The sequence below is a fragment of the Sorex araneus genome, chromosome 2 (genome assembly GCF_027595985.1).
Source record: "Sorex araneus isolate mSorAra2 chromosome 2, mSorAra2.pri, whole genome shotgun sequence".
NCBI classification, from domain to species: domain Eukaryota; kingdom Metazoa; phylum Chordata; class Mammalia; order Eulipotyphla; family Soricidae; genus Sorex; species Sorex araneus.
The window spans coordinates 4,956,171-4,970,813 of record NC_073303.1 but is presented as its reverse complement, the minus strand read 5'-3'; the positions used below and the strand labels follow the sequence as shown (position 1 = coordinate 4,970,813).

Genomic DNA, 14,643 nt, shown 5'->3' with positions numbered 1-14,643 from the left:
ACTGGTGGAGGGATGGGGACTCAATCATTGTACTACTGAAATGTAATCATGAAAGTTTGTAAGTCTGCAACTGTATCTCACAGTGATTCAATTAAAAAAAAGTCTTTACAAAATAAAAAATAAATAAATTTAAAAAAGCTATGGCTTACTTTTTATTTTATTTTTAAGTCATAGTTTTAAAAAAGAATTTAGTACACTCCTTACACATGAAGACCGCTTGTATGAAAAAACTTCTGTATTACTGATTACTGTGTCATAATTATTTGCATATTAAGCAACTTTGATTCAGCTATTGCAATTAGTATATACTTTCTCCAGGAGCTGGAGCGATAGTACAGTAGGGGGGACAATTGCCTTGCATGTAGCCCACTCCATTAAAAAACAAATCAATAAACTCAATTTAATAGAACATTCAACAAGATGTTGACGAGAAGGTTTTAAATCCTGGAATGGAACAAATACAGTCCTTTACTGACAGGTAATAGGTATACATAGAAATTTAAAGAACCTCTCTAATTTTATTGCAACTTTTTAAAGTAGTTAAGCTCCGTGAATGAATTTAAGGTCAATACATAAAAACTGATGTCATTGTCAAATGCTGACACCAAGGCAAACTAATTTTAAAATACAGCTTAGAATTAAACTAGAGACACAGAAATAAATCTACCAAAAATTGATGCACACTCCGTTACACTGAAAATATGTATTATTGATGACAAAAATGTTGTCTTTGTTTTGCGTTCATTCTTTTGTTGTGCTTTAATGCCAAAGATTTAATACAAGACCTTATGCTGAAGGTGCGGCATGTGCATTAAAGCTTGGATGTTGTTGATGAAAAAAAGAAATTAAGCATTTAATTCGTTACAAGATCGAATCTTGTGACTGTTGGGAGACATTTTGTAGCTAAGACACAATTATCCTCTACTTGATTCATTACAATTCAAACCATAAGCTCAGCATGTATGTTTTGGTGTGAAACTGAATTTAAAATGTGTTTGATATAAAATTGAGTCTGACATTATTAGCATGACTGTATTACTGTCATCCCGTTGTTCGTTAATTTACTCAAGCGGGCACCAGTAGTGTTTCTATTCCTCTCAGCCCTGAAATTTTAGCAGCTTCTCCATACTTATCTTTCCCAACAATTGGAGGCTCTTTCAGGGTCAGGGGAATGAGACCTCTCGTTATTGCTTTTGGCATATCGAATATGCCACGGTTAGGTTGCCAGGCTCAATTCAGCAGATTGAAAACACTCACATCTATATTCTCCTCCAATTCCTGACGAATTGTTACTAAAATTTGCAGAGAAATCTCAAATGAGTCCATTAATCCTATTACAATGAAATGCAAAGTGTAATAAGGAGAGCCTCTTCAACAAGTAGTGCTGGTGAAACTGGATAAAAATGAACTCTGACCTCTGTCTAGTGCCAGGCACAAAAGTCAGACCAAAGTGGATTAAAGCAAAAGATTCCTGGAAATGAAAGACAATAAGGACACGAGTTACCAAAACCTATGGGACACAGCAAAAGCCGTGTTAAGGAGAAAGTTCATAGCTCTACAAACATTCCTCAGGAAGGAGGAGGGAGCCCACATAAATAATCTAACCTCACATCTTAAGAGCTTGGAGAATGACCAACAAAAGGAGCACAGTCCGAACAGGAGGAAGGAAATAATAAAACTGAGAGCAGAGATTAATGAGATGGAAACCAAAATAGATCCTAAAGATCCATGAAACCAAGAGCTGGTTCTTTGAGAAAATAAACAAGATTGATAAACCTCTAGCAAGACTCACAAAAAAGGGGAGAGAGAAAACCCTAATAAACCGAATTAGAAATGAAAAGGGTGACATTACAACAGAAGTTACAGATTCAAACGATCCTCAGAGATTCTTTGAGAATCTTTATGGCAGGGAACATGAAAACCTTGAGGAAATGGATAAATTCCTAGACTCTTATAGCCTCCCAAGGCTGAACCAAGAGGACCTGGAATACCTGAACAGACCTATCACCATCAAAGAAATTGATGGTAATTGAATGGTAAGAAAAAGTCTCCCCAAGCACAAAAGTCCTGGCCCAGATGGATTTACTAGTGAATTCTTCTAAACCTTTCAAGAGGACTTACTCCCTATCCTCTTTAAGCTTTTCCAGGAAATTGAAGTATCAAAAACACATCCAAACAGTTTCTATGAAGCAAATATCACCCTGGTACCAAAAACAGACAAAGATACCACAAAGAAAGAGATTTACAGACCGATATCCCTGATGAACACAGATGCAAAGATCCTCAACAAAATATTAGCAAATAGAATCCAACGACTCATCAAAAAGATCATACACCATGACCAAGTAGGATTCATCCCAGGGATGCAAGGATGGTTTAACATTCACAAGTCAATGAACATAATTCATCATGTTAATAAAAGAAATAATAAAAACCATATGATCATATCAATAGATTCAGAGAAAGCATTAGACAAGATTCAGCACCTCTTTATGATGAAAACTCTCAGCAGAATGGGCATAGAAGGAACTTTCCTCAATATAGTCAAAGCCATCTATCAAAGGCCCACGGCCAGTATCATTCTCGATGGGGAAAAACTGAAACCTTTCCTCTAAGATTGGGCCACTCCTATTCAAGATAGTGCTGGATGTCCTGGCCATAGCACTTAGACAAAAAAAAGATATCAAGGTCATACAGATAGGAAAGGAAGAGATCAAGTTATCACTATTTGCAGATTATATGATACTATACTTGGAAATACCTAAAGACTCTACAGAAAAGCTCCTAGAAACAATAAGTCGATATAGTAAAGTGGCAGGCTACAAAATCAACACCCAAAAGTCCATAGCTTTCTTATATACAAAATAACGAAAGAGAAGAAAGAGACATTAAAAAAACAATCCCATTCACAATAGTGCCTCAGAAGATCAAGAACTTTGAAATCGGCCTAACCAAATAGGTGAAGGACCTATACAAGGAAAATTACAAAACACTCCTTCAAGAAATAAAGGAGGAGACTAGGAAATGGAGACACATCCCCTGCTCATGATAGGGAGAAATAACATTATCAAAATGGCAATACTGTCCAAGCACTATATAAATTTAATGCAGTCCCTATGAGGATACCCATGACATTTTTCAAAGAAATAGACAAAACACTCCTGAAATTTATATGGAACAACAAACTCCCATGAATAGCTAAAGAAATCCTTGTTAAAAAGAAGATGGGGGGGTGTTATCTTCCCCAACTTCAAACTCTACTTCAAATCAGTAGTAATTAAAACAGCATGGTATTGGGATAAAAACAGACCTGCAGACTAATGGAACAGAGTTGAATATCCTGTCACAGACCCCCAAATATATGAGCACTTAATCTTTGACAAAGGAGCAAGAAATGCAAAGTGGAACAAGGAAAGCCTCTTCAACAAGTGGTGCTGGGAAAACTGGATAGCTACTTGCAAAAAAATGAACTCTGACTGCTGTCTAATGCCAGGCAGAAAAATCAGATCAAAGTGGATTAAAGACCTCAATATGAGATATGAATCCATAAGGTACATAGAGGAAAATGTAGGCAGAACTCTCCATGACATTGAAGCTAAAAGGATCTTTAAGGATGAAACAGCACTGACTATGCAAGTGGAAGCAAACATAAACAAATGGACTACATCAAATTAAGAAGCTTCTGCACTTCAAAAGAAACAGTGACCAAAATACAGAAAGAGCCCACAGAGTGGGAAAGAATATTTACCCAATACCCATCTGATAAGGGATTAATATCCAGGATATACAAGACACTTGTTGAATAGTATAAGAAAAAAACCTCCAACCCCATCAAAAAATGGGGAGAAGAATGAACAGACGTTTCCTCAAAAAAGAAATACAAGTGGTCCAAAGGCACACAAAATAATGTTCCACATCTCTAGTCATCAGGGAGATGCAAATCAAAACAACTATGAGATATCTCACACCACAGAGACTGGCACACATTCAAAAGAACAAAAGCAACCAGTGCTGGCGTGGATGTGGGGGAAAAGGGATGCTCTTTCACTGTTGGTGGGAATGCCGACTGGTCCAGTCTTTCTGGAAAACAATATGGACAGTCCTTCTAAAACTAGTAATTGAGCTTCCATATGATCCCGCAATACCATTTCTGGGAGTATATCCCGAGGATGCAAAAGAGCACAGTAGAAATGACATCTGTACCTATATATTCACTGCAGCACTGTTCACAATAGCCAAAATATGAAAACAACCTGAGTGCCCTAAAACAAATGACCAGTTAAAGAAACTTTGGTACATCTACACAATGGAATACTATGCAGCTGTTAGGAGAGATGAAGTCATGAAATTGGCTTATAAATTGGTAAACATGGAGAATATCATGCTAAGTGAAATGAGTCAGAAAGAGAGGGACAGACAGAGGGACTGCACTCATACTTGGAGTGTTGGGTAGCATCACATAAGGCTGATACCCAAGGACAGTAGATACAAGGGCCAGGGGGATTGCTCCATAGCTGGAAGACTGCTTCATGATCAGAAGGGTGAAGGCAGATGTAATAGAGAAGAGATCACTAAGAAAATGATGGCTAGAGAAACCAGCTGGGATGGGAGATGCATGCCGAAAGTAGATAATGGACCAAACATGGTGACCTCTCAGTGTCTGTGTTGCAAGCCATAATTCCCAAAAGTACAGAGAGAGTATGGGGAATATTATCTGCCATGGAGGCAGGGGGAGAATGAAAAAGGGGGGGGTATACCCGGGATATTGGTGGTGAGGATTGTGCACTGGTGGAGGGATGGTTTTTGATCATTGTGAGATTGTAACCCAAACATGAAAGCTTGTAACTATCTCATGGTGATTCAACAAAAATTAAATAAAAAAAAACAGAAAATATTAAAAAAACCAAAGTGGATTAAAGACCTCATTATCAGACATGAATACATAAGGTACATAGAGGAAAATCTAGGCAGAAGCCTCCATGACATTGAAGCTAAAAGCATCTTTAAGGATGAAACACCACTGACCATGCCAGTGGAAGCAAACATATACAAATGAGACTACATCAAATTAAGAAGCTTCTGCACTTCAAAAGAAACAGTGACCAAAATACAGAGAGAGCCCACGAAATGGGAAAGAATATTTACCCAATACTCATCTGATAAGGGATTAATATCCAGGATATATGAGACACTAGTAGAATGTATAAGAAAAAAACTTCCAACCCCATCAAAAATGGGAAGAAGAAATGAACTGAAGTTTCCTCAAAAAAAAAATACAAATGTCCAAAACACATGAAAAAAAGGCACCAAATCACTCACCATCAGGGAGCTGCAAATCAAAACAACAATAAGATATCATCTCACACCACAGAGACTGGAATGCATGTAAAAGAACAAAAGCAACTGGTGCTGGCGTGGATGTGGGGAAAAAGGGACACTCTTTCACTGTTGGTGGGAATGCCCACTGGTCCAGCCTAGTTGGAAAACAATATGGATAGTCTTTCAAAAACTAGAAATTTAGCTTCCATATGACCTTGCAATACCTCTTCTGGGAACATACACAGAGGCTGCAAAAAAAGCACAGTAGAAATGACATCTGTACCTCTTTATTCATTGCAGTACTCTTCACAATAGCCAAAATCTGGAAAAAACCCAAGTGTCTGAGAACAGATGATTGGTTAAAGAAACTTTGTACATCTACACAATTGGAATATTATGCAGCTGGTAAGAAAGATGAAGTAATGAAATTTGCCTATAAGTGGATAGACATGAAGAATATCAAGCTAAGTGAAATGACAGAAAGAGAGGGACAGATATAGAAGGACTGCACTCATTTGTGGAGTATAAAATAACATAACACAAGGACAGTAAATAGAAGGGTCAGGAAGATTGCTCCATAGTTCGAAGCCTGCCTTATGATCAGGTGTGGAGAGGACAGCTGGGATAGAGAAGGGATCACTAATAAAATGATGGGTAGAGAAATCGGTTGGGATTGGAGTGTGTGGCAAAAGTAGATAAAGTGCCAAACATGATAACCTCTCAGTATCTGAATTGCAAACCATAATGCCCCAAAGAAGAGAGAAAATATAGGAAATATTATCTGCCATGGAGGCAGTGGAATGATTGGAAAGAGACTTATTCTGGGGATATTGGTGGTGTGGAATGTGCACTGGTGGATAGGTGGGTGTTTGATCAATGCGTGATTGTAACTCAGACATGAAAGCTCGTTACTATATCTCAATAGAAATCAATGAAATTAAAAAAAACTGGTATCTCTGAGAATCTCACTGATTATTCCTTAAAACATCCCCTCCTCATGAGTGGCAAAGTGACCCACTACATCTGAAATGGAAAATTAAGGGACATAATGAGGCTTTACAAAAATGGAATTTATGTATGTGAACTGAAGCCCAAAGAAATTGAAAAGCATTAATGGAGTTTGAAAAACCAATGAATGCTGATTGTCAGGGGGTTTTAATCAGTTTGTAAACATCATGTAATATCTGAGAGTAGAGCAGAACATACTGAAAATAAACATGTCTCATGTGCACATTTTTACATCACCTTAACATACAAATCATGATTCACTAACCTGACTGGTTTTAAATTAACAAAATCTCATTTATATTACTCTCAAAATTCAATGACAGAACCTTAATCTGTTGTATTTACAAGTTCAGTTTAAGTACTTTTGATATTTTAATATCCAACAATATATAAACACAACATTCCCCTTCAAGTATCCAGTATAATCATTTTTTATTTACTGAAATTTCCTGACAGGTTATGTGAAGATTGTCCATAGAATTTGAAATTCTCTCCTAACAAAGAATACATCAATGTCATCAACACAGGTATGCTTTATTCTTCTTGAAAACCTTTCTTACAGCTGACTTAAATGCTTTGTTTCTCAGGCTGTAGATCATTGGATTGAATGTTGGTGGAACTACTGTATACATAATAGTGAGCAGAATGTCTGACACAGTTGGAGAGTCTGAATGAGATTTTAAGTACTCAAAGGCAGCTGTAGAAAAAAACAATATGACAACAGCGAGGTGGGGAAGGCAGTTGGAAAAGGCCTTAGATCTGCCCTCAGCAGATGGCATCCTCAGTACAGAAGAAAATATCTGCATGTAGGAGAATCCAATGAAGGTTAAACAAAGAAATGCCACGAAAGCCATGAAGGCAGTGACACCGAGCTCACTGATATAGTCATTAGAGCAGGAGAGTTTCAGGATCTGGGGGATATCACAGAAGAACTGGTGAATGATGCGGGGGCCACAGAAGCGGATGGAGAAAGTAGCTGCCGTATGCATGGCTGCAGATATGGCCCCACTGACCCAGACGCCAGCGACCCCATGGACACAGGTTCTGACGTCCATGATGACGTCATAGTGCAGGGGCAGGCAGATGGCCACGTAGCGGTCATAGGACATCAACGTGAGCATGCCGGTCTCTGCACCAGCACAGAGGATGAAAGCAAAGCCCTGTAAAATGCATTCCCAGAAGGAAATGTCTCCTCTATACATGAAAGAGTTGATAATGAACCTGGGGACAGTCACGGAAATGTAGCAGAGATCCAGCAAGGAGAGATGCTTCAGGAAGAAATACATGGGGGACTGGAGACTGTCATCCAGGGATGTGGTGGTGATGATGAGCATGTTTCCAGTTAAAGCCAACAAGTAGAGAACGAGGAACAGACAAGCATAGACGATTTCTAGCTCAGGCTTGGCAGAAAACCCCATGAGAAGAAACCCACTTGCCGTGAAATTAGCCATAGTCCATTAACTTCTCAAGGATGTTGATCGCAAATCACAGACCCTGCAAGGATGCAGTACTGCCCAAATTCTCTAGAGTTGTAAAACAATGGTAAATTATACATACCAATAAATGAATATCTAACTATAAATCTATTTCTTCATAAACACAGAAATGTTAAGTATGAGAAAGTGCCTCACAAATAATGATGTAAAAATAGCAATTTTTTTACAGTAACCATCAATTAACCAAAATCCTATCAATTAATATGTCATATATTTCTTAGATAAAATGGCTAAAGAAAAGCTTTGAAATATATTCTGAAAAATAAAATGATCTGTCCAATTACTATTGCTTACATAAACAATTTCTATTCAATAAAAAACAAGAGAACTATGAAGTTCTTAAGAAATTTTGTATGTAACAATTAAGCCTTTCGTACATAATATACTCATAATTCGACAAATATTATTTGATCAGGAAAGTAATCTAAAATATATGATAGCATGTCAAGTTTGTGCACATATTTTGAAAAAGTTCAGAATATTTAACAGAAGAAAATTAGTCTATAAAGTAAAATAAGTTAGTTTAAATATAAGTAACACTTTTGTGTAATTAGTAAATAATTCGTATTTACAAAAATTTGTTCAGGGCCCTGGATATGTCACCGTGCCAGAGGACTGAGTTACTAATCCATGAGTGAAGCCACGAGTTCAATTCACTGGCAAAAGAAAAGAGAGAAAAATCTGTCTCACAGTGATTTACTTTTTTATTGAATCTCTGTGAGATAGACTCTTAGAAAGCTGTTCATGATTAGGTTTCAGTCACACAGTGCTCTAACACCCGTCCCTCCACCAGTGCACATCTCCCAGCACCAGCGTCTCGAGGTTCCGTCCCATCAACCGCTCTCTCCTCCCCCCTCTTTCTCTTCCCTCTCTCTCCTCACTCTCCCTTCTTTTGTAATTAGTACAGTAGTAAAAACAGACAAATCCTGAAATTAAATTAACAAGTTTTTAGGATGCTTGAAAATTATGAGTTTACGTAGCCATGGATATCAAAATACATGAACTGATAGAATGGAAAAAGACACTAAAAAATCAGAAGGAAAAAAGAACATAGCACGCAATTAGTTCTCTGTAGAGAGTATAAGATTATGTTTATGCTGAGTAATAGACTTCCACCCCAAATCAGAGATGACGTAGCACTGTAGCAATGTTCTTCAATTTGCTGGAGCGGGCACCAGTAACGTTTCCATTGTAAGACTTGTTACTGTTTTTGGCATATTGAATATGCCTCGGGTAGCTTGCCAGGCTCTGCAGAGAGTGCTGGATACTCTTGGTAGCTTACTGGGCTCTCCAAGAGGGACAGAAAATTGAACCCGGGTTGGCCGCATGCAAGGCAAACAGCTACCTGCTGTGCTATCGCTCCAGTCCATAGTTTAAAATCACGTAGGGTAAATAAGGAGCAAAATATTTTAGCCAATCTTCCACACCACCTGGGCCTGTGACTACCCATCATCTTAACATATTTAGAAAAAAGTTGTGAGCATGGAGAAGCCCAGGACCTCTGCTAGGTTGTGCTGTCGTGTTCTCCTGAATCGAGTCTGCATGAAACCTGTAGACTACTCGGGTCCAGCATTTATGAGAACCTGCTTCTGGCTTCCCTGAACTTGGAGGAGAAATACTGCCAGCTGTCCCCAGCACATCTTACCACACTGGGCAATTACCACAATGGGGGCAGTACTGCATCCATGCAGGGCCTGTGATTTGTAACCAACATCCTTAGGAATTAATGGACTATGTATGGCTAATCTCACCACAGAGGTGATGTAGTGTGAAGAAAAACAAAGGAAAACACTGATCCTACTGGCAGTTTTTCAGCACAAGAAAAACTCCAAGGATCAGATTGTTCTGATTTAAACTGAAGGTAACGAAGTTTCCTTGCTCTGTTATAGTCCAAAGAATTATATTGGGAAATCATTCAAGTCTCAATTGAATATGGAGACTGCCTCCCAGAACTCAAAAGCAGAGCACATATCAAATTTTGTATTATTGGAAATCAATTCACCCTCAGTTGTGTATGTGTGTGTGTGTTCCACAGGAGTCATAAAATAAAGAGTTTAAACTAAATTAAACAGAAACATTTAGCTTTCTATAGGTAATAGTATAAAGAGATTTCTTAGATAATGCTTTTAAACATCATAATGGCACATTTACTCATTTAGGCATTCTTCAACTCACCAGATTAATTTTTGTAGCCTCCAGAGACTTCTTTCATCTCAATATGTTTGGGAGCAATTTGCTTAATTTTCTAGATTAAAACCTACAAAAATAACTTAATTTATATACATGGAAATGTTCATTTATCCTAGAATATTATACTTGATCATTAATTAATATGAAGATGAATGAGAAAATATAATTTTCTTAAGATAGGCTCAATTTGGAATGGTAACATCGATTACTCCAAAATCACAATTCATATGTACTTCTTCCATTCAGTGCCTGCCTTCTGTATTCCTGGAATTGAAGAATACACATATATTAAATATTTTTAATCCATGTTTTCTAATAGTTGACTACAGAAAGTAAATACTCTTGAGAAAATTAGAGTTTATGAATAAAGATGTATGTTTGCACTATTTAAGAGAAGGTAAAAAATCATTTAAATCTAAAATGTAGCTGATTAAACATTATAAATGAGACAAATTGACTAAATTTCATTTTAAAGATTATAATTAAAGGTTTTACCTTTAAGTGTTAAAAAATAAATGTATTGGGGCTAGCGCCAAGCAGTGCTGGTTTGGCTGCATGCAGTTAGCTCCCTTAGTCGCCATCCCATGGCCATTCTCTTCTTGGGTGAAATTTCCAAATGTCTCTAGCTACCTACTTTCAGTATGAATTGCAAGTCGTTTGAGTTTACTTATCCTTGTTTTTGCACAGTGAACAATACCATCCTCTGAAGGGCAAAACTGGGGGATGGGGCATTATTAAACCTAGAGGGCACAGGTAGTTTTGGTTGCCATTGGGTCTAAGTTCTGTTTACTCACTTGTAACTTTCTGGGCATGATTGTTTTCTGAAAAGGGGTGCTGAGTATTGTTTAATTTTTTCTGACAAGTGATTAGCAAACCATTTGGTTGAGGGACTGTATTTTAGGTGGATGCAAATGATTTTTAAATCTAACCAATATTTCACAATACACTTTTGAAATTTACCATTATTTTTTCTATTTTGCTCTTCATTTTTTAATATGTTGGCCATTCGCATTTCCATTGTAGGACTTTTCTCAAACTTCTTCTGTCAGAATTCATCTCACCTAATCCCAAGGTAGAAAAAGTTATAAATCTGAAGTCAATTGATACTAAAAGAATCCTGATCTCTCATCTTTCTCTGACAAAGTTTACCTGGGGGTATTTTTGGAAAAAAAGTATATATATAGTTATTTGTGGAGAAGAAAATGTGGTTGCCCATGCATTATAAACTTTTATATTTGTTTATTAGAACAATATGCCTGCACTCTTTAAGATGGAAAGTATTTAACAAGGTTTATAGTTAAATTTTACAAGCATCCATGAACATAAAGATAGAGCAATAATTAATTCTGTCCAATGAGCCACACATTTACACCGAATTACTCATTTGTCTATATTAGGAGGGAAATTAAAGGAATATAGGAATTAAACTCCACTGATCATTCCAACATAGGTTGTTTACAATGTTCTCCTCAATATATGTAGTTTTCATTGATGTTTCTTAGCTAATGCATTTCCCTTCATTTCTCAAGTCAAGGACAATGATATTTTATCTTATCCAGTCAGAAGGTCTACCTTAGGGGCATTCCGCTATTCCACCCACTCTGTCTTTCTGGAACCTCAGACTCACCAGAGGATGGTCCGGAGCCTCTTCCCTCAACATAAGAACAAGCATCAGTGTGTGTGATTCATGTTTAATGAAGATTTGGTCTCTGTAATGAACTGACCTCAGAAAATTATCTTCTCCTGAGAGAAAGGAATCAGTCTACTTCAATCATCCTTGTTCCCACTGGGAATTTATCCAAAGCAGATCTTCTGGCCTCTGGACATTTGGAAGTCTTAATAAATTCCCTTTGGTCAAGACTTGAAATTTATGGTGTTTTCCTATTGAATAATCAGTTGGAGCCAATTTAATGATTTAATGACCTTAGGAAGTTAGGTGAGTTTTTATTTTGTTTGTGTCATTGGAGTAATTTATTGGAAAACACTAATTTGCATTTATGATTCAGGGATAGCCAACAATTGATTTCATCAATTTAAGTGGCTATTGTGAAAAATCACTCTGTCCTGAATTCTCTAAGATATATGCAGTGTCCTTCAGCAGGACCATCCACCCAAAGGCGAATCCCATGAGTGTGTGTCTCCTCTCCTCATCCAGCAAACATATAAGCATTCACAATATTAATCATTTTGTATGGACACAATAAGAAATGCATTCAGCTTATAGAATTGCTCTCCTAGGGCCATCTCGATCTCAGACTATAGTGCTCAGGCCAGATTAGTCTTTCATATCCCTAGCAGGGTCCTACTCTTATTGTTACTTTTGGATCATGACAACATTTTTCTTTAATCAAATTCTTAATTTATAGTTAAGAATTAGGCACTTTGGCCAGGCCCATCTCGAGGCCAGGGTAGCACATAAATAACTTCTCACCCTGGATCCATCCTGTCCCTTGTCGGGACCCTGCTTTTGGGGTGTTAGGAACTGAGGGCAACTGAGTCTTAAGTGGAGAAAGCAGATGCCCAGGAATGAATAATATTTGATGCCAATTAAGTCCAAAATTACAAAAGCATAATATTATATTATTGTGTCTATACAAAAAAAAAAACATTGCTTTAAATTAAACTATTCAAAAGACACAAGGAGAGGAGAAAAGCAATATTAACTTACAATATAAGTTCAGTGTCCTAGAAAGATCTGACCTTACAAATTAACATTTTCATTAGGGGGAAAAGCTAATTAACCATTTGGAGAAGAGAGCATAGAGAATTAGTTACAGATAAACAAAGAAATGGGAGTGACTTAGGAGCACCTTAATGGGTGTGACTGGGATAAACCTAAGCTCCTTATGGCAAGGGGAGAAAAGACAAAACAATATCATCCTACAGGTTAGGAAGATTGCTCCATAGTTGGAAGCCTGCCTTAGGAGCAGGTGGGGAGAGGACAGCTGTAATAGAGAAGGGATCACTAATAAAATGGTTGGAGGAATGGATGGGATGGGAGTTGTGTGTTAAAAGAAGATAAAGTGCCAAACACTTTATACTTCTCAGTATCTGCATTGCAAAACATAATGCCCCAAAGTAGAGAGAGAATATAGGAAATATTGTCTGTCATGGAGACAGTGGAAGAGTGGGAAAGGTGGGGGTATACTGGGGATATTGGTGATGGGGAGTGTGCACTGGTGGAGAAATGGGTGTTTGGTCATTGCGTGATTATAACTCAGACATGAAAACTTATAACTATATCTCAATAAATATAGTTTTATTGGGGAATCAATAAAATTTTATAAAAAACTTATATCTCTGAGAATCTCATTGATTATTCCTTAAAACATCCTTTCTTGATTTTGACACCAGAGCGGATTCTTGCAGCCATGCATTTTGACTGTGAACTGAGCTACAACCTCGTGCAGCCAGGGGAGGGATTTTTCCCTCTCCACCCCGTATTTCTGAGCAAAAATGGTGGCAGCAGCAACATCCACGTGGTGAGAGCCACCCTCTAAGACCCCTCAACCCGGAGGTAGGACTTTCTTTAGTGACGTAGCCTATAGGTGGTCCTGGGAGGGGGGGGCGTTCCCAGCGCGACTTCCGCCCAGAGATGAACCGGAGCCGCAGCAAGAGAAGCAGACCCTCCGCGCCTAAAGACTGTGATCCTGAGGTCTCCTAACCCATTTTGGCACCAGAGCGGATTCTTGCAGCCATCCATTTTGACTATGAACTGAGCTAATATATTAGAAACCCAAAGCAGACTCAAAGTCCTCACTCTCAGCAACGAAGAGAAATTATTGGATGATGCCTATTCAGCAGGCCTGATTGTTGGGGAAAATTTCCAATCAATAATAGTAAGTTCTGTATGGAAATATGGAATGTACTCAAAGTATATAGAGAATAAAGGGAATATCATTAGCTACTTAGATGGGGGGTGGGGTGGTAGGGGGGTGTATTGGGGTTCTTTTTGGTGGAACAGGTGCACTGATGAAGGGATGGTGGTTTAATCAGTATTTGACTGTGACTTAAACCTGAAAGCTTTGTATTTTTGTTTCTTTCTTTTATTCACGGTGATTCAATAAAATATTTCTTAAAAAAAAACAAACATCCTTTCTTCATGAGTGGCAAAGTGATCTATTACATGTGAAATGGAAAATTAAGGGAGGTAATAAGGCTTTACAAAGGTGGCATTAATGTATTTGAACTGAAGCCCAAAGAAGTTGAAAAGTATTAATGGAGCTCCAAAAACCAATGAGTGGTGATTGTCAGGAGGTTTTAATCAGTTTATAAACATCATGTAATATCTGAGAGTAGAGCAGAACATACTGAAAATAAACAACTCTCATATGCACATTTTTACATCACCTTGACATCCAAATCATGATTCACTAGTGTGACTGGTTTAAATTAACAAAATCTCATTTATATTACTCTAAAAATTCAATGAAGAAATCTTAATCTGTTGTATTTACAAGTTCAGTTTAGATACTTTTGATATTTTATTACCCAAGAGTACATAAACACAACATTCCCCTTCAAATATCCAATGTAATCATTTTTTATTTACTGAAATTTCCTGATAGGTTATGTCAAGATTGTCCATAGAATTTGAAATTCTCTCCTAACAGAGAATACAAAAATGTCA

At 37.5% G+C, this 14,643-nt stretch overlaps 1 protein-coding gene across 1 annotated transcript; it reads right to left on the bottom strand.

The window, feature by feature from the left end:
- Positions 1-6,845: 6,845 nt before the first annotated feature.
- LOC129402330 (olfactory receptor 14J1-like) lies at positions 6,846-7,778 on the bottom strand. The gene has a single exon (XM_055128456.1). The coding sequence runs from the start codon at positions 7,776-7,778 to the stop codon at positions 6,846-6,848; it is 933 nt and encodes a 310-aa protein (XP_054984431.1).
- Between the last annotated feature and the right edge of the window lie 6,865 nt (positions 7,779-14,643).